The sequence below is a fragment of the Loxodonta africana genome, chromosome 18 (genome assembly GCF_030014295.1).
Source record: "Loxodonta africana isolate mLoxAfr1 chromosome 18, mLoxAfr1.hap2, whole genome shotgun sequence".
Classification (NCBI taxonomy): domain Eukaryota; kingdom Metazoa; phylum Chordata; class Mammalia; order Proboscidea; family Elephantidae; genus Loxodonta; species Loxodonta africana.
The window spans coordinates 35,616,008-35,643,160 of NC_087359.1; the positions used below are offsets into that span (position 1 = coordinate 35,616,008).

Genomic DNA, 27,153 nt, shown 5'->3' on the forward strand with positions numbered 1-27,153 from the left:
GAGCCCCTATTCTGGACCTGAGAAGCCTTTATAGGAAAGATGGGGAACCCCAGGAAGCCCTCCAGCTACTTGTAGGCAGATGGGATGGGGGGAAGGAAAGGTGGAAAACAGATGGAGAGAAGATGGAAGACAGACAAAAAAGAGATTGACAGAGCGCAGAGAAACAGACCAGGAGGGGAGGCAGACGGGAGGAGGGAAACCCAGAGACAGAACAGACTGGAGGGACAGGACAACCAAACTAAGGAAAGTCTGCAGAAACAGACTCCCTCCTCCAAAATGAAGAAATTAGTGCTGCTAGGTGCCAGGGGTACAGAGCACAGAAAGAATGCTTCTATGGGCAATGAGCACCATGCAGAAGGGCAGAAAGCCCCTTTCTATATTCATTTGGTAAATCGTTCATTGTCTGCTGAGGGCCTGTGTACCTGGCTCTGTACTAGGCCTTGGAGATGGGGTACCCAGATAAAATACACATAATGCGCATTCCATGCAAAATATGGGACATGTTTATTCTAAAAATATTATTGTTTATCTGAAATTCAAATTTAATTGGGTGTTCTGTATCATAGCAATCCTATAGGACACAGTGAAATTGCCCCCACAGTGTTTCCAAGGCTATAAATCTTTACGGAAGCAGACTGCCACGTCTCTCTCCCTCGGAGCGGCTGGTGGGTTGAAACCACTGATCTTCTGGTAAGAAGCCGAGCACTTTACCCACTGTACCACTGGGCTCTACCTGGAGATAGAGTGGTGAATAAAACAGACAGACATGGTTCCTGACCTTGTGGTGCCTGTAAGAGCAAGGGACAAAAGATATGAAATAATAACACTCTGAATGCCTAACTAAACCATCTTGTGAGTGCTGACAGTGAATACTTGGGAGCATTGAGCTAATCAGGGAAGTCAAGGAGGGCTTCCCGGAGAAGGTGATGATGGCTGAACTGAGAGCTGAAGGAAAAGTAATTGGCAGGTGCAGGGGTGGAAGAGGAGTATTAGGAACACTATGGGTAGCGGTAACAGCATGTGCAAAGGCCCTGTGGTAGAAGGGCGCATGGTTCAGCCAACGACTTGAAGGACTATGGCTGGCAGTCACAGAAAGCAAGGGTACCTAAACAGCAGGGGAGACTGGCAAGGTCAGCAGGGGTCAGGCCATGCAGGACCTCCAGGCCACTTGGGGATTTTGGTTGTCATTCTCGGAACAGGTAGGGGGCCAGTGAAGCAAGAGACTGAAGGGCCCAATTATATTTCAGTAAAGCCCAGTGCTACTGTAAGAACTGCTTGGAGAGTGGGCTGTGGGGAAGCCTTGCGGGAGGCAAGGTGTGTGATGATGGAGGCCAAGGATGGGACCCACCCAGGTGGGGGCTTTGGTGGAGGTGGGAGGGGGGTGGAGCGGTGAGATGTTTAGAATTAGAATCCATGGGACTTAGTGACGGAGTGTTGTGAGGGGTAAAGACGAAGGGATTTCCAAAAGGATGCCCAGATTTCTGGCCAGTTCCCCCAGGCCAGATGGGTGGTGGAGCCCTTTCCTGAAATGGGGGCAACCAGAGAGCCCTGGTGGCTCAGTGGTTAAAGCAATCGGCTGCTAATGGAAAGGTGAGCTGTTTGAAATCATCAGCAGCTTCACGGGAGAAAGATGTGGCAGTCTGCTGGGGAGAAAGATGTGGCAGTCTGCTGGGGAGAAAGATGTGGCAGTCTGCTGGGGAGAAAGATGTGGCAGTCTGCTGGGGAGAAAGATGTGGCAGTCTGCTCCCGTAATGATTTACGGCCTTGGAAACCCAGTGGGGTTGCTATGAGTTGGAATCCACTCAAGAGCGGCGGGTTTTGGGGTTTATAGGGAGGACCTGGCTTGGGGTGGGAATGAAAATCTGTATTCTGAGTCCAAATCCTGCCTCCCTGCTCTGCCCACATCCCACCCCTACCCTCATCTGAGCAGGACTGTCTGAGGTACCTTCATGAGGACCATCTACCCAAACGGGCAATCAATCACTCTCCCACTAAATTGCTGGACTGGAAACCAGTGCATGGCACAGGAGAAGGGGAAGTTGAACAGAAAACCACCTCCCTTGCCCTGCTGGGAAAAGGAGGGGCCTGAGCCCACAGACAATCTGCTTGGGCTTGGAGAGGTCCCTGACGGTGCCCAGATGGCCCTGGGATACTTCCCTCTTCCTCAGCATGCCCCCCATTGCAAGCTCACCCTCATGGCCTCCATCCCCCACTCCTCCAAAATGCTGGGCAGCCTTGGATTTATGACAGGGACCCCTTCCCAAATTTCAGAGGATTCTATGGTGGTGGGCAGTGGGGAACATACTGCAACTCCAGCCTAACGACTCCCAGTCCACCAGCCTGCTGGCTCCCAGTCCACCAGCCTAGCAACTCCCAGTCCTCCAGCCTGGGGGCTCCCAGTCCACCAGCCTAGCAACTCCCAGTCCACCAGCCTGGGGGCTCCCAGTTCACCAGCCTAGTGACTCCCAGTCCACCAACCTGGGAGCTCCAGGTCCACCAGCCTGGTGACTCCCAGTCTACCAGCCTAGCAACTCCCAGTCCACCAAACTGGGGGCTCCAAGTCCACCAGCCTGGGGGCTCCCAGTCCACCAGCACTGACTGAGTAATCATGGAGTGAGGTGGGGGAGAGGAATACAGAGAAGATCCAGCTGCAGAGCAGATTTAAGAGTGGAGAGAAGAGGGAGATGGGGATAGAAAAGGCAAAAAGTAAGGAGTGTAAGAGAACAAGACATGGGCAAATAAAAGATAAGAACCAAATAAGAGAATGGGACCAGAGATGTAAGAACTCACAGAAAGATAATGTTCCTCAGGACCCCACAGGGCCAAGACAGGAAGAGTGAAGAGAAAAGCAGAACTGGACAGAGGACCCCCAGCTACCTTAAGAAAAGCCTTCGGCACTAACAACCACCCAGTACTGCCTCTACCCAACTGCTTCCTGTTTTCTTTTACATTGGTTTATTAGATTAACATTCACTGAGCACTACTATGTGCCGGGGGATTCAACTGTAATTAAATAAGATAGGCATGGAGCTAGTATATATTTCAGAAAGACAGAAAAAAAAATGATTACAAAAAATATAATGCAGGAAAATAAATAGGGGTGATAGAAAAGTAAAGTTGAGGGAGATGCTTTACCTAGAACAGAGAAGACCTCTCGGGGGAGGCATCAATTGGGCTGAGGCTGGAAGGTTGAAGAGTAGCCAACCTTGTAGAGAGCAGGGACAAAAATGATTCAGGCAGAGGAAACAGTGAGTGCAAAGGCCCTGGGGCTGGTGTGAGTCAGAATGAAGGATGTGGAAAATGACAGCAGCCGGGCTAGGCAAGCCTTATATAGGCAAATTCAAGGCATTCACTGGAGGCCTCTGGAGGATTTTAAGCAGGAGCTTAAGGAAATACCTTTCTACTGCCTTCCTCCACCCCTGGCCTCTGGCATGTGCAGCCACCTCCACTCTTGCCAGGTTCCTGGCACTCAGTAGCCCTTTGGGTACTCACACCTCAGAGCTCCATCCTCTCACCTGGGGTCATGGCTCTTCTGCAAAGAAGGAACACTCCCTTCCTTCCTCCCAAGTGACAGCCCTTATTGAGTTTCATCTTTCTGGTGTCTGAAGGGCCCCATCCTATTTGGGTGCCCAAGGAGCCCCTACCTAGCCCCACTGGGAAAGAACACGGCACTGAGTTCCAATCTGCTTCTGCCACCAGCTCATAGTATGCCTTCAGACAAGCGAGACAGAGACTCATCCAAGCCTTGGTTTCCCCATCTGTGCAATGGGTGGTCTGGAGGAAAGGACCTTGAAGGCTCCTCTCCATCCTGGTCTTCTTCTGGGGGTGACTTTCTCAGCCACGAGGCTAGAGCCATCCCCTGCCTCCCCAGACACACACCCTGCTCTCTCCAATCCAGCCAGGACACTGCCTTGCTCTCCCCAGAGCCTCCTGTGTGGTCTTTCCCCACCTCCTGCCTCTACCCTAGAATCTCTTGGGGTTCTGCCTCCTGGCAGCCTCTGCTCTTCCCTCACCCTGGGCCCGCCCTCCACTTTGGATTGTACTGACCTTCCCTTCCTCTGCCAGTGCCTGAGTCCCTCCTCACAAGGTCACCGTCTGCAGAAACCGCCCATGGGCTTAAACGTCCCTAGGCAATGAGTTTACAAGGTCCACTTGCGTTTTAAAGGCAGCTTACCCATACGTACACACACGCACAAAATAATAAAAATAAAGAAACTTTTCAAAATTTTTAAGGCCCCAGTTTACATTTTAATATAAACCCTTCTGGGCATGTTGCCTGGGATTTAGGAATCACCCGCCCCTGAATTCGCAATCCCTTTTGGGGGAGGGTGTTTTGTTTTTGCCAGAGCTCCTCCCTTGTTGCGCAGGGCTAGGCAGCCCGAGAGGGCCTTGCCTCCGGAAAAGACCCCAGAGGGCTTTTGGAAGTAGGGGTGGTCACGGACCCTGGGAGGACGGGCTCTGGGCTGGCCTGGCCTGACCCCTCTCAAGGCCGGCCAGTCAGACCAGGGTCACCAAGCAGTCACATGTCACTTTGAATGAGAAGCCTTGAACTGAGGCTGAGAAATGAAGTTGGGAAACAGCTCAGCCAAAGGCAATTGACTTTTTTTTTTTTTTTCATGTTTTTGGGGAAAAAAACCTCTATTGTCCAACTAACCTTCCATGTTGCTGGAAAATTGAGTTTATTTCCTGAGCAGTCTGGTCCAATTTCCCCCGGGGAGGGACGAGGCCAGGCTCCCCTCACTGCTAATCTTAGAAGCTTCTGGCTCTGCACAAAGGCCAGGACCCAGAAGATAGGACTCTGAGCCCCAGCCTTGCAAGGCAGCATCCCGCCCCACCACGCAGGCCTGCCTCAGGAAGCCCCCACCCCTGCCCTTGCATGCTGGAGAAGCTTTTCCCAGAGCTTCAGGCTTCCTTGCCTCTTATTCTCTCAGGGACCTGGGTTTGCTGGTCAGCTGTGTTGGCCTGTCCCCCACCCTCCCGGCTTTCCATGTGTGCCCTTTTGTGGCTCCCGGAGGCCCTAGCCCCGTCTCTAGGCTCTCCGGGGCAAGCAGATAGTTATAGCTGTAAAGTATTTATGTTGGCCGCCAGGCTGGCCAGGGGAGCCATCTGCAGCCAGGTAGCTGCCAGGCCTGAAATGATGGGAACCCTGGGCCCCAGCCTGGCCCCAGCCCTCCCACCAAGCCCCCAGCACAGAAACCTTTCTGTCCACCAAGGCCAAGAAGGCCTGGGGTGACTGGGGGACAGACATGGTCAGCCCCCACTTGGTAACCTGTAGCTGACCTTCGAGACAGGCTGGGTGGGTGCTGTTCCCAGAGGAGGCCATCCTCAGGTAGAGGCCTGATCACACAAGCCTCAGTGGGAGACTTGTTCTCAGCTGACCATCTGCCTATCACCACCCTCCAAGGGCTAAGTTAAAAGTTTCCAGACCACTAGCCTGGAGAGTGGGCAGAAGAGAAAAAGGGTTCTCTCTCCCAGCCCCAGCAAAGAAGGAACCCCCCACCTCCACTTCCCCTTGGTCTAGCCCCCTCCCCTTTTGGGGGAGGACACTGAATGAGGGACCAGAGTGGGCTGCTCAGACAGGCCTCCGGCCACTAGCAGACCCATCTGGTTCCAATCAGGAGAGCAGGTTCCCGGATTGCAGAGGATATATGGGGCATGGAGGAAACAGGTGACAAGCAGCCCTACCTCACTGTGGCACCCGCAGCAGCCCCTCCCCCAGAGGGCCGCCCCTGTCCCATTTGGTCTCCTTTCACCTCCCAGATGGGTACCACACACACAGCCACTGGAAGACCAAGTGAAGCAAGGATACCTCAGGGGACACGAGTTCTTCTACCCTATGGCCTGGCCACAGACCCCAGACCTCTGTCCACAGTTAGTCTTTAAAACCACAGAGGAAAGAAGAGAAGGAAACTGAAGGAGAGAAGGGGACTAGGGAGAGGAGGAAAGGCTGCAAACATACAGAAGGAGCAAAGGTTCTAGAAACCAGCAGGTCTCAACTGGATGTTATTACAAATGGGGAAACTCAGTCCCAGAGAAGAAAGACTAACTGAACCACTTATTAAACTTGACCCCAAGCACTGTACATGCATTATCCTCATTGGTCCTCACAACTTTTACAGGTAGGAATTACCAGCCCCATTTGACAGTTGGGGAAACTGAGGCTCACAGGAGTAAAGGGTCTTACTTGCCCAACCTCACCCAGGTGGTAAGTGGCCCAATCTGTCTGATTCCAGAGTCTGGGCACCAGGCTGCCCTCCACAAAGATAAGACTATCTTAGCATCTCAAACCCAGGGCCACCATTTTGCCTTCACTGCTGTCTCCAGACTTTGACCCGGTGGCAGCCTGGTTTTGGAGAAGTCTTGCCATCCAGTGTCTGCTCTGGTTGCCCCCACTCTCCTGGCCCAGCTCCAACCTCTCTTTCTAGGTCTAGAGTCAAAGGATACAAGCCTGAAAAAGCTGCCTCCCTCATCATGATTTGGTGCCAGGGTTCTAATCCCTGCTCTGGATATCCTTGGTGTCTTTGGGCCTCCATTTCCTCATCAATAAAATGGACTGGGTTGTAAAAAACTGAGATGGACAGTGATTCTGTGATTCCCCAACCCTCTGTTCCTATACTTCTGAACAAACCTAGGAGCTTCCCCCTGGGCTTAGGTGGTCTTTAGCAAGAAGGTTCTGACCCCCGTTTCAGAATTCAGAGTGGCAGGGGAGCTCACAGAAAGAGGGGACCCAGCCAGCCATGGAAGTTGCTAATCTTCATCTCTCTCCCAGGGGACTGCACTGATGCCTCCACTGAAAGCAATTTGTCATGCCCTGAATTAAGTGATTCCAACACAGCTTTAATTTCAGCTTAATGGCTCTGTTTTTGTGTGTAATTAAATACCATTGCATGACAAAAATATGTTGTTTGCACTTTAGAGACTGCGTAAGGCCCAGGAAGCCAATCCCACCAGGATTCTACTCCCAGCCTCCACTAGCCCCTCCCTCAGTCTGGCTGGAGTTGTCCAGGTCATGGGGAAGGGGTTGGGGACCTGGGGAAGAGAAGGGGGAGGTGAGGGGAGAGTTGGTCCTGGTGGCGCCTGCTCACTCAGTAGAGTGTGTTTCTAATTATCTGCAGAACCACCACTCCCCCTTCTGCTCTCTGACCCAACCCTCTGCAAACCCCTGGGGCCTCAGAGACAGAGGGGACAGGTCACTCTGACAGTGAGGATCTAATTAGACCCTTGGCTGGCTGGAGTCTTGCCTGCTCTCCTGGGTTTGTCCAAACCTCTGTTCCACTGTCTCTCCTCCACTTATTGTCCCCATTATTCCCGCCCCCCCAATGTACCTCCTCTTCATTGTCCTTCTCCCCTGACTCACAAACTGTTCCTTTCCTCTCCTCCTCCCTATGACAAGCCTGCCTTCCACCTCCTTCTAAACACATCATCTTGACTTTCTCTTTCTAGGTCAGAGATGACATTGCCATAGGGGTCTGGAATGCAGGGGGAGTTTCTCTAGCTAGGAATGTTTCAGGGTCATTTACCACACTGCCATATACCCCCCCAGGAAGGGGGACGGAGCTGGCCCCTAAGTCCTGCATACCTCATAACATTCCTGGAGCAGTTTGGTGGCGGAATCTGGCCCAGAGGGCAGAGGGGATTAGGACAACCGGCCTTTTCCTGGAAGGACTTGAAGGGACCGCAGTGGCCAGACCTCTAGGGCTTAACAGAGGGAGGGAGAGGGGCCAGGAGGCTTGGCCAGCTCTCCGGAGATTGCTCCACCTGAACTGGACATTAGAGTCAGTCCAAGTCCCCGTTTTTTTCATCCTACCCTCACCCCACCTTCTTGACAGGGGAAAACCCAGCCCCCAACCCTCTAATGAGCTGGGAAATGGAAGCCAAATGCCTGATATAGACTGGCACCACTGGGCTAGAGGATCTTAGCAGAGCACCTCCATCTCCCTGCTCCAGGTCAGATTGTGGGGTAATCACATTTCTTGGGGAGGGAGGGCAGAGCATTTCAAGCGCTTCAGTTCTTCAGTTCATCCAGGTGTGGTGGTCCCATCAAGACATAAGAATTTGGTTCTCCCCTTCTCCTCCTCCCTCCCACCTCTGACCCTTTGGGAACTAGACTATTCAAGGATATTGGGGGCCAGGGTGGGAGGGCCTAAATGTAAACTAGGCCATCAATACCTGTCTAGACCACTGTTTTCCCCAGTGTGAATTTACTGGGAGACACTGCCCACGGCAGTTCACTTCCTCTGGCCTGGTAGAAGACACCCATGTGGATATGGAGCTGCTTATATTTCCTTCTCTTTTGACATTTAGGATCTGGGCTCCAGGATCCTTGGGGGCAAGTTGCAGGGGCACGGTGTGTTTCTGTGGGATGTAGAATTCCCCTGCCAAAAGTACATGTTCTCTATTCTCTGGTGCTAGACAGCTCGACAAAGACCCTACAGTGAGGACAACTAATGCGTGAGGTCCACCCATGCACAACAGGGAGGGAAGCACATACTCTCTGAATGTCTCATTCTCTCCTCACATCACACATCACACATCCAGAAGTTCACTCTCAGGAACACACTCATATAGATTCATAAGCCCGAGTATACATACCACACAAATACACATCTCATCTATACACATCCAGACTGACATGTTACACCAAGTGTGATACAAACTTTGTAAATGCCCTTAACCCTCACGTTTCAGATACCACTTTGCTGTACACAGACACACACACACACACCACAGATACATGTACGTCACATCTATGGCCTGGGCTGTGCCTTTGTGATATGCACAAAAGCTCCTGAAAGAAAAGAGAACTCCTAGCACCCACTGCCAAGGGTACAAGGCCAGAGCATTGAAAATGCTTTCCCTACATTTGGCTTAAAAAAAAAAAGGCTTAGGGACCTAAAACTTAATCTTCAGTCTGCACCCACTCCCACCCTAACACATGCCTTGGCCTGCGCCCCAGAAGGAGGGGCTGTATGAAGAGTAGCCAGGGGGACAAGGCAACAACCCTCAGCTTCACTTTGTTCTTTATCTCTTGCCTCTGGCAGCGGCTGTTGTGCCTCAGGGAGACCAGATGGCTGCAGGATGGAGCAGATTCAGAACTGGGGAGATGAAACTGAGGCCCCAGACTTAAGATGCAGACAGCACAGGTGCCATTGTGTCAGAGACCAGTAAAATCAAGAGGCTTGGGAGCGGAGCACCTCTGGAGCTGGGAAGGGGGCTGAAAATGTGGAGACAGCCAGACAGGAGGGGGCTCCCCAGAGGTGCGCAGAGTCTCCAGGCTGCCTGTGACCTCCAGGGAAGGAGCCCCCTTCCAAGAGACCAGCTGCCCCCCTCATCTGGCACAGAGGTAGGGTAGAGAGAGGGGACTTGGGGGCTTGCCAGGAATCCAGTCCTACCACATGGACACAAATTCTGAGGTTGGGGCTAACACTGAGAGCCCACAATGAGCCCACAACAGCAAGGTCAAGGGTGCCCCCACTTCCAACCCCTCAGAATCAAATCTCAGCACAACCCCTCAGTCAGGAATCCAGGCAGTCAGTACTGTGGAATGTGTTGGAGAGCTTACCCCCTTCCCCCAACTGTAGGACAATGCCCCCCACCCCCAACCCCCACCCCACCCAACAGAGTTGTTAAAAAATCAAATCCAGATGCAAATCCGACCGATTGCAGTCCTTTCACCATCACACAGGGTAGGTCAGGGGACCACACTCTTCCCACCTCCCAAAATCTGCCCCCTTTTTTTCTCTCTACTCATTGTTTGCCCACCAGCAGTCTGAGCACAGACAGCACAGTTGTTGGAGATGGGGTGCCCCCTGGGAAGAGGTTGCATAGGAAGATGAGGGTGAATTCAAGGGCCCTTTGCAGTCCTTTTACCATGCAGAGCAAGTCGGGGGACACAGAGTGCCCACCTCCCCAAATCTGCCTCCTACTCTTCGCCCCTGGCGCATCCTCGTCTCTTAATTTTAAATAAATCAACGAAACACAGTTGTCTACATATTTTTTGGTTTCGTTCTGTTTTGTTAAAAAAAAAAAAAAAAAAAAAAGGACATCATGTCCTACTGGAAGGTCCTTAAGTCTCCTTCCATCCAATCAAGCCAGAAAATGTCCAGGGTGCCAGGGAGATAGGGAGGGAGGTGTAGGAGAAGGAGGTGTGGAAGGGAGGCAGAACCGCAGGTGGGGAGCCACGGGGAGTATGGGGTCATCCTGGGACTCTGTGGCTGTGACCACAAATGGGGTAAGGAGCAGGACCCCAGGCAAGTCCCCGCACCCCCCAGGTTTGTGGGACCTCTACTTCATCAGGCACATTCAATCTGAGCTTGCATTCTTTCCTCTGACCCTGAATGCTCAGAGATGAGGCCCATCTCTCCAGCCGTCTGTCCTGCAGGTCTTCTTCTGGCCCTCTTCCCTCCTTCTCCCCAGGGTCTCAGCTGCCAAGCAACCATCTGGCACCCCACCCTGACCCAAAGGTGGGCTTATCTCTGCAGGTCCTTCCTCCCAGAGGGACCTGGGGAAGTAGAGAGGGGAGCCTAGCAAGCCTTGGCTTTGGGAGTAGGTCTGGGTCTCATAACTGTTGAACCATCTGCCACCCCTACAGCCCCTGCCCTCTGACTAGAGGAGAAGCAGTGGTCAAGGTACATGTTTACTCTTCTCTGCTGACTCTGGGAATGAGTTTCCTCCCAGAGGCCTGCACTCGTCTTATAGGAGCAGCTCCCACATGCCAAAATCAGAGGAAACCAGAACAAGAGTCCCTAGGACCAAAAACTAGAGCTGGCACATAATATGTGGTCAATAAATGTTTTAAATGGCTGGCTGGATGGCTGGCTGAATGAATGAATGAATGAATGCAGGATCAATCTGGAAGCACAACAGGGCTCCTCATTGCCACTCTCAGACCTCTCAGGCTATCTAAGCCCAAATAGGACACACCCTGGCTCTGGCTCACCCCAAAGGCACACTCATGCCCATAAACACACACATGCACACACATACACATACCCCAAGGGAAAATTTCTGGGCCAGAAGCAGAGCCAGGACTCAGACCCATGCTCCGAGTCAGCTCTGCAGCCTCCAGGGGACAGGGGTAGCAGGAGGCACTGAGCTCCCTGCCTGTTGGCAGGGCTCACTTGCGGAAGCTGTCAGCCAACTGGTGGCAGTCCAGCTCCCCCTTCGGCTCCAGGCCCCCCGGAAGCTTCACCCCCGTCTTCCGGTCCACACACCAGCACTTGCCGCGCTGCCCATCCAGGGCCGGGTGGCACTGCCAAGACAAGGGTATTATGGGTCAGTTCCCAGGCAGGAAAAGAGAGATCCCAACCAGCCTGCCCCAAACCCAGCCCAGCTCCCAAGGCAGACAGTTGCTCCAAGATGGCCTCCGGAGGCTGAGGCTGCTTCTTGAGTGTGGCTCCCCTGAGCTCGCTGGAATAGAGAGAACTTGGCCAAGATGGGAAAGTCCAGAGGGTTTCTGGAAGCAGGGCCCTGGGAAGCTTCTGTGGCCCAGCTGGAGCAGAGACTAGATCCTTGCAGTTTAAAGATGCAGTTGGATTTGAAAGACTAGGGTTCAGGTTGGAGCTATTTCCAGTGTGTGCTCTGGGTTTGGATCTTTAAGAATAGGTTGTGGTTAAGAGTAGAATCCAAACTGAGGTTAAGATTAAAGTTGCAGTTGAATTAGGAATTATGACTAAAACTTGAGCTGGGCGTCAGAAATGGAATTAGGGTAAAGCCTGAGGTCTAGATCAGAACAACTGACCTTGTTGGACTAAAGTTTGGGTTCAAGTTAGATGGTAGAGGGGGCAAAAGTGAATTTCAGAATCAAAATTAAAGTTGGAGTGAAGGTTGAGTCAAGGGTCAGAATTGGTCTGGGGATAAAGGGTCAAGTGTCAGAACTTTCACTGGGATAAAAATCGGGTCAAGGATAAAATTGGTGTTGATATAAAAGTTGGAGATAGGCTCAGCATTTGTTTTGGGGGGCCCTCTCTGTTCCTGTACTCGTTGCATACCACCTCATGCCCTTCCTCTTCCTGCCATCATGGGTTGTGTAAACTCAGACGCAGGCTTTCCCCTCCTAGCTAGCCCAGTGGCAGCTCACTTTGTGGGTTTGTCTGTAGGGCATGTAAGGGGTGGTGTGTGGGTCTAGATCCACAAAGATCTTGAGAAGGATATCTGGCCCAGGGCTCCCCAGGCCACATCCTGCATGGAGTACCTCAGAGCCCTGCCCAGATGTAATATCCTTTGTAGTGGGCCGAACTCTGAAGGGCCAGAGACAGGGCTGGGGCAGACCAACCTTGTTGAACATCCCAGCCTCCTGGGGGCATGTCAGGGGGCCCAGCGTACCAAGGATATGAGTGAGTATGGACATTGCTGCCTTCATGTCTTCTCCACAGTCCCCCTCCTGCCTCTGCTTCCACCCAAAGTTCCTATCTCCAGCTGTTGGATCTGGCTTCACCTCCAGCCTTACTGTACCCCCAAATGATTTTGCTGCTCAGCATGGGGAAGGGGCAGGCAAAGATTCCTCTCTGATTTCTCATGACTTAGCCCCTCCATTCCCAGATGAAATGTCAGACATTCAGTGACAAGGGAGAACTACTCATAAGAATGGAGTAGGGTGAGTGAGAGTGTTGGGAGCCAGAAATTGGCAGAGGTGCTAAGGCCACCACAGATGTCACCAGAGGTGGTAGGAATAGCACTGGAGGGAAGGCAAGATAACTAGTTCAAGTCCCAGATGGACCATTAACTCACTCTGTGACTTTGGGCCAGACTTTACCCCTCTGGGCCTCAGTATCCTCTGAAATAAGTGAGATGGACAAAATGAGCTGAGGTTCTGAGGCTGGGGTAGGGCTTAGGGAGGGTTCAACGGGTTAGGTTTGAGTTGGGGAGGCTCCTCATCCTGAGATCTCCATCCTGGACCACCCTATAGAGAGGCCAGGAATGTCCCTGGAGCTGAGGCCAGAGCCAAGCCAGCAGGAGAGTGAGACCCACCTGCTTGGGGTGGAAGTTGCCGTTGCGGTCGCAGTTGGGGATGGGGATGATGTAGAGGTCCTCGTGGGTGCGGCTCTGTGAGGCGGCCAGCCGCTCCAGGGCCCGGTGCAGCTCACTCTGGCAAGAGCCCTGGGGCTTGGGGAGAGGATAAAACTGCTCAGTGGAAGGGAGAGAGGCCAAAGGACCAGGCCTGGGGGTCAGAGCTAAATAGGGGCTGAGGGTCCTGAAAGGGGGGACAAGGTCTGGAGGCTGGGCAGGGCCCATTGAGGTGTACAGTGAGGCTTGGATTCAGGGAACACTGACAGGAAGGACAGAGGGACATTGAGGAGTGGGTCTTAAGTCAAAAAGCTTCCAGAAAGGAGAAGCATAAAGAGATGGGACCACGTGGGAAAAGCAAGAGGTCACGAGAAGCCCATGGAGAAGGACAGGGAGGGGTGATTTCTAAGCCAGAGGGATAAACAAAATAATAAGGTTAATAACTTGTAAGACCCATGCATGGATCCCTCAGAACCACCCATCAGAAACGGCATTAGCCAGACTCTGGAGCAAGTTTCCAAGGCCCCCTGTTATGGCCAGCATTAATCTTTTAGTTACTGGGAATGTCTGGGGTGGGGGGGTTTCAAAAGAAGGGTCAAGAAACACCAGGGGGCTCCGGGCAAGAGTGATTTACCAACCAGTGCAGAAGTATTTGAGCATTTAACAATGGGTTCAGCTGTACCAGTGTATATAACTGATGAGCAGGAAAGAAATCCCAAGAAAAGGAATGAAGACTCTCTCTGGATGCTGGTGATACATATTACATGCATCTTATACACAGTAGGCACCCAAAGAATGTTTGCTAAACCAACATCTCTGGATCTGGTGAAGGTATGGGGGGAGGTGTGCACATGTGTGTGTCTGTGTGTGTGTGTGCACCTGCCTATCTGCATGCATGCTCATGAGTCAGAAGTCCTCACCACGGGTCGGGCGTCCTCCCGAAGAACCCCAGTGATTTTCATCTTGCCCCCATTTGTGTTCCGGTCTCGAATTTTGGCGAAGTGCTTCTGCAGGCACCTGCGGTCATGGGCACTGCAAGGGCTGAAGCTGTTGTTGGGATGGTCACTCTCATCCTTGTCTGTAGTCAGGCCAAGATGGGGAGAGGTCAGCACCGAGGAAGGACAAAGCATTTGACCAACATCCAGACCCCCATTATCCTGGCGAACCTACAGCCTAGAACTGGAGAAGAGCTGGGGGTACCTAAGGAAGGCAAGGAAAACAGCTCCCCATCTCCTCCCCACTCCCTTGTGACCCCTCTGGAGAATATTCCCCTTGAAGTCCTTGACTCGTCCCTCACCCCTCCCAGTCCAGCCCTCAGATGAGTGAGTCATAGCTGCAGCTGTCCAGATGGCAGGAGGGTCCCCTGGGCCCTGCAGGGAGGTCTAAGGCAGGCAGGTCGGCTCCCCCATCAGATCAGATCTCTGATCTCTGGTCCCTTCCTCTATTCAGCTCCTCCCAACATCCCCCTCTCTGTCTGCTCTCTCCTGCTGTCTCCTTTCCTGCTCTTTTCAGAGTCTAGCTGAGCCAGCCAGGGTATCCCCAGAACTGTGGGTTCTGCTGACCCTCTTCCAAATGGCCAGAATCAAAGTTTCCATGAGTGATGTGAAATCTGGCCCAAAGGCTCTCCCCATTGGCTGGGTGGGAGAAAAGACGTGGGAGTGGGTGTGTATGCCTGCATGTGAAAGTGCCTGTGTAACTCACACTGTGCGGCCCAGGGACCAAGACACATTCACACATCCCTTAAGTTCCCCCCTCAAGTCTCCCCTCCATAGACTTCAGACCCCACCCAAAGTCCATGTCTGTGGTCCAGAGCCAGTAGGTGGGAGTGGTGAGCCTAGACCCTTACCCTCTCCCTGGGAGCTGCCGAAGGCTCTGACCAAACTCAAAAGAAACCCATCCAGAAGTCCCAGAATTGTAACCCCGGCTCCTCCCTCCAGGCAGCCAAAACCGGAACACAGGGCTGAGCTGGAGAAAGAGATTGGAACGCTTCTCCACAGATCAGAGCCACCTCTGAAAAGGCTCGGTCTTGGCAGCTCACCGCCGGCCTGAGTGCAAAGCCCTGCCAGCATTCCAGATGTTGGCATTCAGACAGGAGGGTACATCTGGTTTGCGTCAGGATTTTTTTCCTGAGGAGTTAGCAGGTTCCTCCACGCGTGGCAGCAGTCCCAGAGCTGCCTCTGGGTCAAATGGTATTTTTCGGCCTAGCCAAAGCTAGGGGGTTTACTTCTCTTTTTATTCTCCTAGTTTTGGGGATGTGGAAGAAACATGCAGATAAAGAGAAGAAAAGGCAAGGAGGAATCTAGACCCTCAGAAAGTCTTTGTCAAGATTCCACATCACAGGTTATTTATAAAATTGAGTCATCAAGAATGCGAAGAAGGTTTTGTCACCAATCGAGGGCTGGCTTAGAAAGAGGAATCAAAGGGAAGGGACAAATGGAGCGGACAGATATAAATCATTCCTTCTGGATATTTAACATCCCCAAAAGGACAGTCCTCAGATGACATCAAGTTCCTGAGGGTCAGCCAAGGAGAAGACACAACAGCAAGATCTCTCAATCGGGATTGTCCCAAAGACGGACCCTGGGCTCTCAGTCAGGAACCACAGAAAAGACCTGGGATTCAGGCTTTTCCCTGGAGACCCTTCCAAGGAGCTCTTCTGGCCAGAAAGACCCACGCTGACCAGTGGCTCCTCCACTCCCTCAATCTGCATAAAACCACTAGGCTTGTAGATCAGGTCAGTGTCCCAGGGGTGTAGGCTGGCGCTGGCGAAGGGGGAGAAAAGGGAAATAGAAACCTAGAAGAATTAGAACCTAGTCTTGGAATGACAGAGGCTGAGCCAAGATGGGAACAAAGGCCCCACCATTTCACCTGGGGAGGGTTAGAGGAGACCACGGTGATTCATTTGCCATAGCCCAGCAACTAACTCTACAGGGCATCCTTCCGACCTGGAGAGGCTTTGTTATGTTTTTTGCGTTGAGTTTGCTTTCTTTTCGTGACCATAAAGGAGAACGCTACTTTGCACTGTGACATTTGTTCCTCTTGGTAAAAGGGCAGAATGTTCTTGGGTTAGAGGAGTAAGGAAGTTTTCTAGCCAACAGGGCTGCCTCGGGAGGTAGAGAGCTCCCCCTAGAGGTGTGGAGCATTAGAGGGGTAGCTACCCCTTGCCGCTGAGTCGATTCTGACTCATAACAACCCTGTAGGACAGAGTAGAACTGCCCTATAGGGTTTCCAAGGAGCGGCTGGTGGATTTGAACTGTTGATCTTTTGGTTAGCAGCCATTGCACTTAACCATTGTGCCACCAGGGCCTAGGCCTCAGGAATCTAATGAGATCTGGAGTAGAAGCTCAACTGCAACTACGTTTGCAACGTTCCTGGCCTGACTGCAAACTCTAGGGGAATTACTAATGGATATTTGAGATGTTTCTCCCCTAACTGTGTTACTGTTTGTTGTTGGCTGCCATCAAGTCAGCCCCCAACTCACAGCAACCTCATGCACAATGACATCGGTCGGACTGCTGTGACCTACATAGGCTGATTTTTGGGAGATTACCAGGCCTTTCTTCCTAGTCTCTCTAACGTAGAAGGTACCATTGAAGAGAAAAACTGGACTTACGTACTGAAACCTGGGGCTGCATGGGGCATAGTGTGAGCCTGGAAGCATAACTTATGTTCTTAAGTTGGTATGACCCTAGGTCATATCTACCCAGTTTTACCAGTTGTCATCAAGGCAATTTCAACTCATGATGACCCTAGGGTTACCTGGGAAAGACTGAGTAGGCAGCCTGCTTGGCCTCCCCTCTTTTGGTTTTCCCAGCGCCTGGCCCACTTATCCCTAGCTCATGCCTAGGCTTAGAGTAGAACACATCAGCTAGAGTGAGCAGATTCCTTCCTTACTCTCACGAGGACACAGATAAATAGAGTAAATACATATCAGCTCACGCAGACAGGCTGGGACTCAAGAATCACAGATGTCTACAAGCAGTCACGTGTCCAGACACATATTATTCCAGGCGTGCACACCCTCGTGCCCTCAGGCACTCTGACCCTGCTCTGGTCAGACACACAGACCTGGGGTAGGGCACAATGACTTTGGCAGTCTCCCTGCACCATGGCTTATTGACTTTCCATTTAATCTGTAACTTTTCCTTGCCCAGCCTTGCTTAACTGGCAGACTGAGGACCCACCCCCGGATCCACCCCTAGGTACTAGGTTTGGGACAATGAGGGTTGTAGCCTTGTGTACCTTGAAAATATTAACCTTCCCAGCTCCAGAGCTGGGTAAACACTTGCTGGTTCCCTGCTCATGCAGGAATTCCAGCCATCTCGTGCTACTCACCCAGGCAGTGCCCTCTGGAAAAATCCCAACCCCTGTGGGTTCTCCGAACAGGAGTTGGAGTTGGGCCTGTCCCCTTGAAAGGTTTGACCTCTGAAAGGCTTGTCTAAGAGGTGGGGCTTCCAAGGTAGACCAGGTCATTTTCTCCAGCCCCTTGCTTGGAGCTAGGCCAACTGATACCCAGCTACCAGGGAAACTGGTCTCTGCCCCGAGAGAAGACGCTTCACCACCTTGGTACCACCAGATGCAAAGTTTCTGGTTAAAGCTGGAGGATTTCCTCTTTACTACTGCCTGATTTCATCCACGATTCCTCCTCAACCCCAGCCCCCTTCCCCAGAAAATACCCAGGGTGAGGCTGTGAGCTGGGTGGTCCCAGCCACCCAGACAGACATTTCAGCCGCAGTCTAGAGGGTCACCCACCTGCCCAGCAAGAAAGGCCTTTTCTTTTTTCCCTGGACTCTGGCTGAAGAAGCCAAGACCACCCGTGTTGAATGGCAGGCCCAAGGGGCATCCCTCTCACTGAAATGCCACGTTGCTGGCCTCAGACTGAGGAGTCAGATAAGGACTGTTCGCAGCAGCAAGAGGCACCAAAGTCCACCCACTTCTCTCAACTCCTCTGAATGTCCCACCATCCTCATCATTGCTCTACTTTATTGAACTCTTACTCCATGCCAGGTACACCAGCCCTGTCAGGCAGATCCTGTTGTCATTCCATTCTACACACGAGGAAACTGAACTGGACTGGATGGAGGAGAAGGAGGCGAGACTTATCTCTGTAGTTCCTATGTCTTAAAAGGAAAAGACTCCTTATACCCAAGGTATCAATAACTCTGGCTTTGTCAATACTACAGAAAAAAATATTAGGCAGCCATGCTCCTCCTACCCCCCTCCCCCAAGGCACAGAATTTCTGGGAAGGCCCTGTTCTCATGACTTAATTGGATTCCCAGTACTGAAGTAGGGGAGACAATATTTGCTGCATTGACTAAAAATTAACCCAGCCTCTATGTTCCCTAACCCTGTTCCAGAGGGACCCAGACCACAGTTAAAGAGCTCCCCAGTCCAAACACTGTGTCCACTCCCCCCAGATTCCATCAGCACCACCGATGGAGAATTTGTGGAATTCTGACACACACGTTCCACCCCTCTCACCTCCAGTGACCTCAACTATATTAATCCACAACCTGGCTCTCTGGCTCAAGAAGCTGGGGGCAGGAAGGCCAGTGGAGGTGGGGTAAACTAGAGAGGGAAGGAAGAGACCTGTCCCTAGAGCAAATAGGAGGCAGCTGAACCATGCCAGGCCAAGGAAGGATGCGTGCCAAGTGGCTACTTTCCCCAAAACCACCTGCAGAAGCTCAGCCCCAAGAAGATAAGGCAGAAAGAAGAGCCTGATACCCTCCACCAAGCTATTCCCCAGGCAGGAGGGCCTAAGCCTTAGACCTAGGAGGTTCAGTGGGCTATCAACAGTGTAAGGCTAAAGAGGATAGTAGGGGTGGGGCAGAGGCCTACACATCTTGTCTCACCAGAGGCCCTGCAGGGTTGCTGCACAACTCTAGAGGGTACCTTTCACATGGTGCAATGTGGTCCAGGCTGTGGCAGGGAGTACTTCTGTGATGACTAAGACATGAGAGGGCATGGGCAGAGCTTGCCAAGCAGGTACCTAGTTCCTCCAGATTCCTCAGGCTTCCCCTTTCCCCCCTCAGATATTTGTATCCACTGCATGGGTGAAGGACGAGGCAAGAGGGAAGGGAGGGATTGTTAGGGACCTCTGTAACCCAAAGGGGACCTAAAGACACCCCCATTCCTAGGTTTACATGGTGCCCAGGAGGCAACCACAGACTGTTGACGTCATGCCCTCCAAAAACCCTAGGGAATCAAATTTTCCTCCACTACAGGATGGGGTGCTCCTACCCAACCAGGGAAGAATGGGTGCCCAAGACCCTCTGAGGGCTCTTCTGGCACACGTTCAAGTTGGTGAGAGAGGAGGAGGCTACCAGCCATCCTTATCTGGTGGCAGATGCCTGCTGGCTGGTGGAGGATTGAGATACAAAGGGAAAGTGACCCATTATATCCAGTGAGCTCAGCCTTCACTCCCAGTCTGGTCTGGTGCCAGTGACCCTCCTCTCCCACATACTGGTATCTCTGCCTAAGGATCAGCGACTTACTCCCTCAAGACCTACCTCCCAGAAGTGCCGGGTGCCAGGCTGGCATTTCTCCTAGCACGTTTTCTGCTGACCCATCTCTCCCTGCCTGGGGGCAGGAAGGGCAGAGAGGCCTGAGGCCCAGACCCCTGGGGTCCACCTCCTTCCTGTTTTCCCTGCATCCTGCTCTCCTCCAGTTAACAAGCTGCAGAAGATTGAGGAAGTGGAGCGGTCTGGGACCCAGGGCAGGAAGCTCGGGCTGGAGTCCCAGCATCCGGACTGCAACAATGGAAGCTTCAAGCACCAGGAAAAGAGACAGACACAGACAGAGGCACAGAGAGAGCAAAACAGAGTCAGAGGGGGAAGAAGAAACAGAGGTGGAGATACAACAGTGGGAAAGATTCTGAAAGTGACAAAGAGAGAAAGACAGTGACAGAGACACAGAGAGAAAGAGACTGAGAGAAAAGTGAGAGAAGTAGCGTGACAGAAACATGGAATAAGATGAAGAAAGTGAAAATGGCCAGAAGATGTTGAGAAGAAGAAAGTTTGAGAGTATTATTAGTGAAACTAGAGGTTGAGAGACAAAACAGGAAAGAACAAAAGAACGAAGAAAAAAAAGGAAAGAGACAGGAAGATAAGGAGAAACTAAGAAAGGCTCGGTGAGAAACGGAAAAAGAGAAAGTTCAAGAATGGGATTAGGGCAAAGGGCCTTTTAACGGTTCTCTCTCTCTGTCTTTCTGTCCGTCTTTCTCTCTCTCTGTCTTTCTGTCCGTCTTTCTCTCTCTATCTGTCTTATTCTATTTCTGTCTCTTCTCTTTTCTATTCCCTATCCCACACCAGTTAGTTTTCTGCAGCTCTGGGCTGGGGGCCAAGACTAGCTTCTCTTCTGCCGCCTCAGATGGCACCAGCCAGGAGAAAGGAGGGGAATGCCTGTATGCCAGGGCAGACAGAGGTGCCCAGGCATGGCAAGGAGGCCCTTGTCTTCCCACTAACTTTCAAATACCTAGATGAACTGGCATTGGGCTTTGGGGAAGGGCAACTCCGAGGCACCTCTAATTTGCACAGCCCACTCCACCCCACCTCAATATCAAAGTTAAGCCACAGCTCCTCAGGCCCCTGAGGTTTCACCTGCAGTCAGGGTGAAGGGAGGTCCCTGGACTGGGAACAGAAGGCTGAGCCCACCCTGCCACCCCTATTCTCCAGTTACCTGGCCCTATACTGCTAACCAGCAGGTGGCTGGCTGGACCAGGTCACTGAATTCACCACTTGGGCACCAGCAGCCAGGTCTACCATGGACACCACTCGTCTCAAATAAGCATCCCTGGGAGGTCTGAGATGAAGGGATGGGACAGAGTTCCCCTTGAGGGTGGCAACAAGCTGCTAGGGACTCGGTAGTGGTTGCCTTGGCTGAGCCTGTCCAATGCCACTCCAGCCCTTGCCACGTACCTGCCTTCTCCCCAACTCACAAGGGGTTTTAAAGGGCCCCTAGCCAGAATGACTGCTGGGGACGCTGCTGGAAGGGCGGCACACTAGAGTGGACATGGGTGGGCCGGGGGGCCCCTTACCGGAGGGCTGCAGGCTTTCCTGGATGGCCTCGATCTCCGCCAGCTCCATGCACACGCCCTGCCCATGCATCAGCGTGTGCAGGGGCTTCTCCACCCCACGAGGCGGGTAGCAGCGCAGGCCGGAGCCGCAGCGGGGGGTGTACACCCCGCAGGGCATCCCCTTGCCCAGGGCGCAAGTGGCGCAACAGCCGCAGCCCGGCTCCCGCACCAGCTCCTCGCAGCCCACAGGGGGGCGGCAGCGCGCCAGCTTCTCCTCGGAGCAGGGCGGGCAGTGGATGGCTTCGTCGCCCAGGCTCGGCCGGGGCCCGGAGGCCAGGAGCAGCGCGGCCACGAGGCAGAGGGGCAGCATGGCCGGGCGAGGACCGGGCGCGGGCGCGGGCGCGGGGCGCGGGGAGGGGAGCGCGGGCGCTCAGGCCTGCAGCGAGGGGCACACAGCGGCAGCGCCCGGCGCGCCTGGAGGACCCGACCCGGAGAGCGCGGGGAGACGGGGCGGTCCGGTTAGTGGACAGGGACCGAGCCAGGGAAGTTAGCAAGCGGGCCGAAGGGGAGCGAGCCTGGCCGCCGAGGCTCTGCGCCGCATCCTCGGCCTGGCCCAGGCAGCGGGCGGCGGGGTGGCAAAGGACTGAGCGGCTGCCCGAGACCGGCTCCCCCGGACTTTATACAGGCCCCTGGCCACACCCCCAGCGCCTTCTCGGAGGTGGGGGAGCCGGGACGGGCGAGGGGGAGAGGGAGAGGCGGCCGTTAGTGGGAGGGGGCGCTGTCCTCAGTCCCCACCGCCGCTGCCGCCGCTACAACATCTGAAAGTCCCTTTCTGCCGAGGAAGGAAGCGGCGCAGTTTGGAAGCCTTGTCAGGCGCCTAGAGCGGCTCTGAACCAGAGCTGGAGAGGGGAGGGAAGGAACACTGGGGGAAGGGAAGACGCTGCTCCTGGGCCCCCTCCCCCGACCTTGGAGGATTTGTCCTCAGCCCCATCAAGCCACCTGCAGTCCCTTGCACAGAGAAAAGGACCTAGTCCTGGCTCCCGGCTCGACGGATTCAGTCTCCCTGAGTCCTTTCCACCCCATCCCAGTGCTTCCAGGCTCAACCCTTAGAGACCGAGTGGGTTAAGGTAGAGAAAAGGGTACAGGCCTACAACGAGAGATACTGAAGGGCCTGGTGTGTCCTTAAGACGTTAATAGACTTAGTTGTACTTCCCCATTTCTTCCCACTTGCCCCTGCCAAACCTCGCCCCACCCCACTAGCACCATCTCCCCAGACTCACTCGGGTCCTGGTCCACCCTGCCTTCCCAGGATGGAATGGACAGAACTCCCAGGGAGGGAGGTGTCAAGCCACTTCCTCCTTTCTGGGTGTTTGCCTCTACTGCCCAGACCCACTCCTGGACTCGGGGAGATTGCACTGCACAACTCCAGGGGGCACCATTCCTCTTGTAGTTGTTGTAGATTTGTATAGCTGTTGGGACAGTTTTCCAGCAGATGGCAACCATGCGTTTTGAGGAAGGGGTACCTTTTTTCAATTCACCGTGTTGCTGCTTGGGCTAGTGTTGGGGCTGGCTTGCCCCTCTGTGGGGTCCCTATTGGTGCCTTTATGACTTTATAGTCCACCCTTGCCCCAATGCCACTGAGATTGGGAGGGGCCCTAGAGTAGCATCTGGAGCCAGGACCCTTCTCCTAGATTCCCTATCAAAACCAATTGCCAGGGAGTAAACTCCAACTCATGGTGACCCCGTGTGTGTCAGAGTGGAGCTGTGCTCCTGAGGGTTTTCAATGGGTGATTTTTTGTAAGTAGATTGCCAGGCCTTTCTTCCAGATTCCCTCTCATATACCCTTAATACTCACTCATCCTCCTCTACAAAGACTTCCACTATGCTGGGCCGGGTTTCAGGGTAAGGTTGCCTGTCCAGGCATAGTTGGTGACCCACTGTGTATTTTTTTGGGAGAGGGAGGGCTTGGGCTAGAAAGCTGCAGGCAGCCAGGCCTAAGTAAGGATCTTAGGCCCCGTTCCTGCTTCCTCTCCCAGGGTAGGAGTCTTTCAGCCTCACAGTGGTGGGCTACCCCTTACCCCTTTCTGCATGTGCAGATTGATCAAGTGATAGGAGGGGAACCAGGGCTAGAAGCTGGACCTCTAGGGACAGGATCAAAAAGTTGCAAACTGACGGCACCTACTGGCAGCCATCGAGACTACAGAGGGGCAGAGACACAAGATTCTGGGATTCTCTCCATCCCATCTCATTAGGCACTGGGGTTCGTTTGCCCCATCTGCGTTGTGAAGGGCAAACAGAGCCAGGTTCCTCAAGTCCCTGGGCGAAGCCCAGCCTGTCCCTGATTCAGAAACCTGCCCCTAGCCCTCCGTACATCCTCCCCTGCATCATTACTGAACCCAGTTCTGCCACCAATTCATCGTGTGAACTTGGACACTACCCACTCAGAGCTTGAATATCCCTAATTATAAACTGGAGATAGATCATCCCCACCCAGCCTACCTCTTGAAGCTCTTGTGAGAATAAAATGGGACAAGGAAAGATGGCTCTGATTCTAAAGCCAGACTTGTCCCCTAGACAGTACACCTGGGAGGGGCAAAGGTGCTGGGACACCAAGGAAGGAGTGTAGGAGAAGCAGGAGGCTGGGCTGAAGCCAAGAGATATGACTGGGGCGAGTGCAGGTGAGTGTGGGAAGTCTGGAAGGATTTCTAGGTGAAGCAGGGGCCCACACCTCCACCCCAGCACCTCCCCCCATCCTCTGGTGTCCCTCACACCCTCCTCTCTTTGTCTGGGATAATTCCAGGGACGGAGGGTAACAACAGGAGGCCTTCAAGTCACCTCCCCACCATCCATGCAACACACATTGAACACCTACCACAGTAAAACCTGTGAAAGCCAGAACCTGTGTAAGGGGGAAACCTGTCAGAGAAGGAAAACTCAAATATTTTCCACTAATAGGGAGTGATAGAAAAGTGGTAAGACTGCACCCTGTCAAAGGCGGAAAACTTGTGAAACCCAGAAAAACAAGGCAGTCCTGTCAAGTTCCAGCTTTCACAGGTTTCACTGTATAACCCAGGCTTTGTGGTCTTTACCAGGGACATAAAGATGCCCTCAAGGAGCACACTGCCTAATGAGGGGAGACAGTATGTAACTAAAATAAGCCCAAGAAGTGTACAGGCTCCCTAAGACACGTTTCTTGGGGGCACTGTGGGGACCCAGAAGCACAGTAGTCAGTTCTACATCCAGGTCATGGAAAGCCTTCATTGAAGTGACCTTCAAGTTAACAGTCTTCTGTGCATCAACCTGACCTGGATTCTAATCCCAGCTCTGCCACTGGACTTACTGGAAAGCCTCAAACAAGTTACTTAAGCTCTCTGAGCTTCAGTTTCACCATCTGTAAAATGAGGGAGAGAGGAAAAGGGAATACATTGAATTGTAGAGCCCTTTCCAGCTCTGGCAGTCTGGAAATCTAGGACCTCTGGTGACCATCTGCATGGTCCAAAGCTCCATGCTGGCATGACTCCCTACCTTCCAGAGTCTGCCCTATTTCCAGGTTGATTGTCACCGACAGGTCTTCTCTCCCTCATTAACTGAAGCCTACACAGGAGACGAGCCAACTGAATGATATTGGTCTTTGTGAGAGCCCTGTCGCCATGCAGAGAGGTAACAAGGCTCACCCCAGGGCACACAGCTAGTAAGTAAGAATTGAGCCAAGACTTGTGCCAAATATATTTTCTGCCTGCTATGAACTTGGCCCCCTGTGCCATGCTGACTCTCCTGTCAGAGCCATCGCCAACTAGTCATGGGCTCAGGACTCAAGGAGGATGGGGGTGGGAGGAGAAGAAGGTGCCATCTCGGAGAATCTATCCAGAGGACTAGCAAAATAGAGCCACAGAGAGGACTTGGACTCTGAGCAAAGAGAGCCAGATATTGGGGTGGGGAGATTCTTTACCTCTTCTTACACCTGACACCTGTTGGGTCAAAGAGCAGGATGCCCCTTGGCCCGACAGATTAGGAACCCAGAATCAGAACAGAACTTTTGCTTTTCCCACCCTCCCTGGAGGGCCTCCAGGCCCTGCCTCCTGCTTCCCCAGCCCTGGGGAACAGAGTGCTCTCTACCCCTTAGGAAACCCAAAGAGACTACGCCAAGGGACCTCTGAACCGGAAGGACACCTAAAAGGGCTCTAGGCTTAGAGAAACTCCACAGAGGGGTCCTCAGACCCAATAAAATCCCAGAAAGAGAGGCTGGGATCCAGTGAAATCCCCAACAGCTACACCCACAGGGGCCTTTACTCCCCAGCTGCATGCCTTCCCTTTTCCCCATTAGCACTACCTGTTAAAACCAAACCCATTGCTGTCCAGTCAATTCCAACCAGTCATGCTTTCTACTTATCCCTAGGCCTCTCTTTCTAGCCTCATCATTCCCTTCCCAGAGCCAGGATCTCTGGTCTCTCACACCAGCCTTTATGCCCCATCCCCTCTCTCCTCCCCATCCCAGTCCACTTCACCCCAGCCTTCCTCTCCCCCCTCCCCAGGAGTACATCCTGGTCTTAGGGGTCTCCCAAGCTTGGTGGTGACCAACCCCTCCTCACCCAAGGAAAAGTAGGTAAATTACAGGAGAGGAAGGGGAAAGAGAGTGACTGTGTGTGCCTCCCTTTCCTCATCTATGAAATGGGGACTATAACCATACCTACCTCATAAGATTGTTGGGAGAAGCAGTATAGTGTGAGGGTTAAGAGATATACCTCATTTAAGAAATACATGCAAAAAACATAACAGGATATCACTACACACCACCAGATTGGTAAAAATTTTAAATACAATACCAAGGGTTGGGAAGCATGTGGAATAAGGAGGCTCTCATAGAATACTCGTAAGAAAACAAATTTGCACAACCACTTGGATGCAACCAACAATTCCACTCCTGGATATATACCCAACAGAAATATGTGTGTGCATGTATATATTCCAAAAGACATATACATAGCAGCATTATTTAAAATAGCCAAAAAAATTAGAATCCATAGCAGAATAGACAAATCTATATTTCTACCATGAAATATTACACAATGAAAAGGAGTGAATGATAGCTACACCCAGCAACATGGATGAATCACACAAACATAATGTTGAGCAAAATTTACTTACTGTATGTCCATTTACATAAAATTCAAAAGCGGGCAAAACTAATCTATAAATTTAGAAACAGGATAGAGCTTATCTTTGGGGAGAGGGTGGGGTTAGTGACTGGGAGGGGTCTTATTAGGTGTAAATTAGGTGTAGGTAGTGTTTATTATTTGATTGTTGTTGTTAGGTGCCATCAAGTCAGTTCCAAATCATAGTGACCCTATGTACAACAGAATGAAATACTGCCCAGTCCTGCACCGTCCTCGCAATCATTGTTATGCTTGAGCCCATGGTTGCAGCCACTGTGTTGATCCATCAGTTTGGCTACACAGATGTATTTACTATGTGAACATCCACTGAGCTAAACGTTTCTTATTTCTGCAGTTTTCTGCATGTGCATTGTATTTCGATTTAATTTTTTTTAAAGAGTGCTGGCTCTTGGGTCATCCTGCCTGGACTGGATTCCTGACTCTAGACTTAGGATTAGTTACCACGCCTCTCTGTGCCTCAGTGTCCTCGTCTTTCATATTAGGTGAATATTATATAGGGTGGTCATGATGATTACATAAATGAATCCCTGTAAAATGCTTAAAATGGTGCCTGCCACCCATTAAATGCCCAGTGAATATTAGTTACTAGCCACTACCAGCCAAATGAGCAAGAGTTAGAGTCCTGGAGCCAAAATGCCTGTACACAGGTCTGGCTTTGCCATTTACTAGTTCTGTGACTTTGGCTAGGTGGCATCTCCCTCTTATTCTCAAATGCCCTCAGTTGTAAAAGAGGGATAATACCAGCCTGGCCTGATAGAGCTATGCGAGAACCTGTTGAGGCAATGCATGTAATGCATTTAGCACAGTACCTGGCACAGATTAAAACTCAATATAGGTTAGCCATTATGACTACTGATTCCCAAGGTAATCCTATAAACCCATTTTATAGATGGGGCCCCAGGCAGTAAAAAGACTGGCTTAAGGTCACATGCAACTAAGTGTGATTCAAGCTCATTTAT

The 27,153-nt window shown here is 52.3% G+C and overlaps 1 protein-coding gene across 1 annotated transcript; it reads right to left on the reverse strand.

Annotated features, from left to right (window-relative positions):
- Positions 1 to 9,702: 9,702 nt before the first annotated feature.
- On the reverse strand, positions 9,703 to 21,673 carry IGFBP4 (insulin like growth factor binding protein 4). Its single transcript, XM_010594427.2, has 4 exons — positions 21,042 to 21,673; positions 13,926 to 14,083; positions 12,970 to 13,104; positions 9,703 to 11,251 (listed from the first exon to the last, which is right to left on the reverse strand). Exons 1-4 carry the CDS (start codon positions 21,388 to 21,390, stop codon positions 11,117 to 11,119), a joined length of 777 nt encoding a protein of 258 aa, XP_010592729.2. The 5' UTR covers positions 21,391 to 21,673; the 3' UTR covers positions 9,703 to 11,116.
- Between the last annotated feature and the right edge of the window lie 5,480 nt (positions 21,674 to 27,153).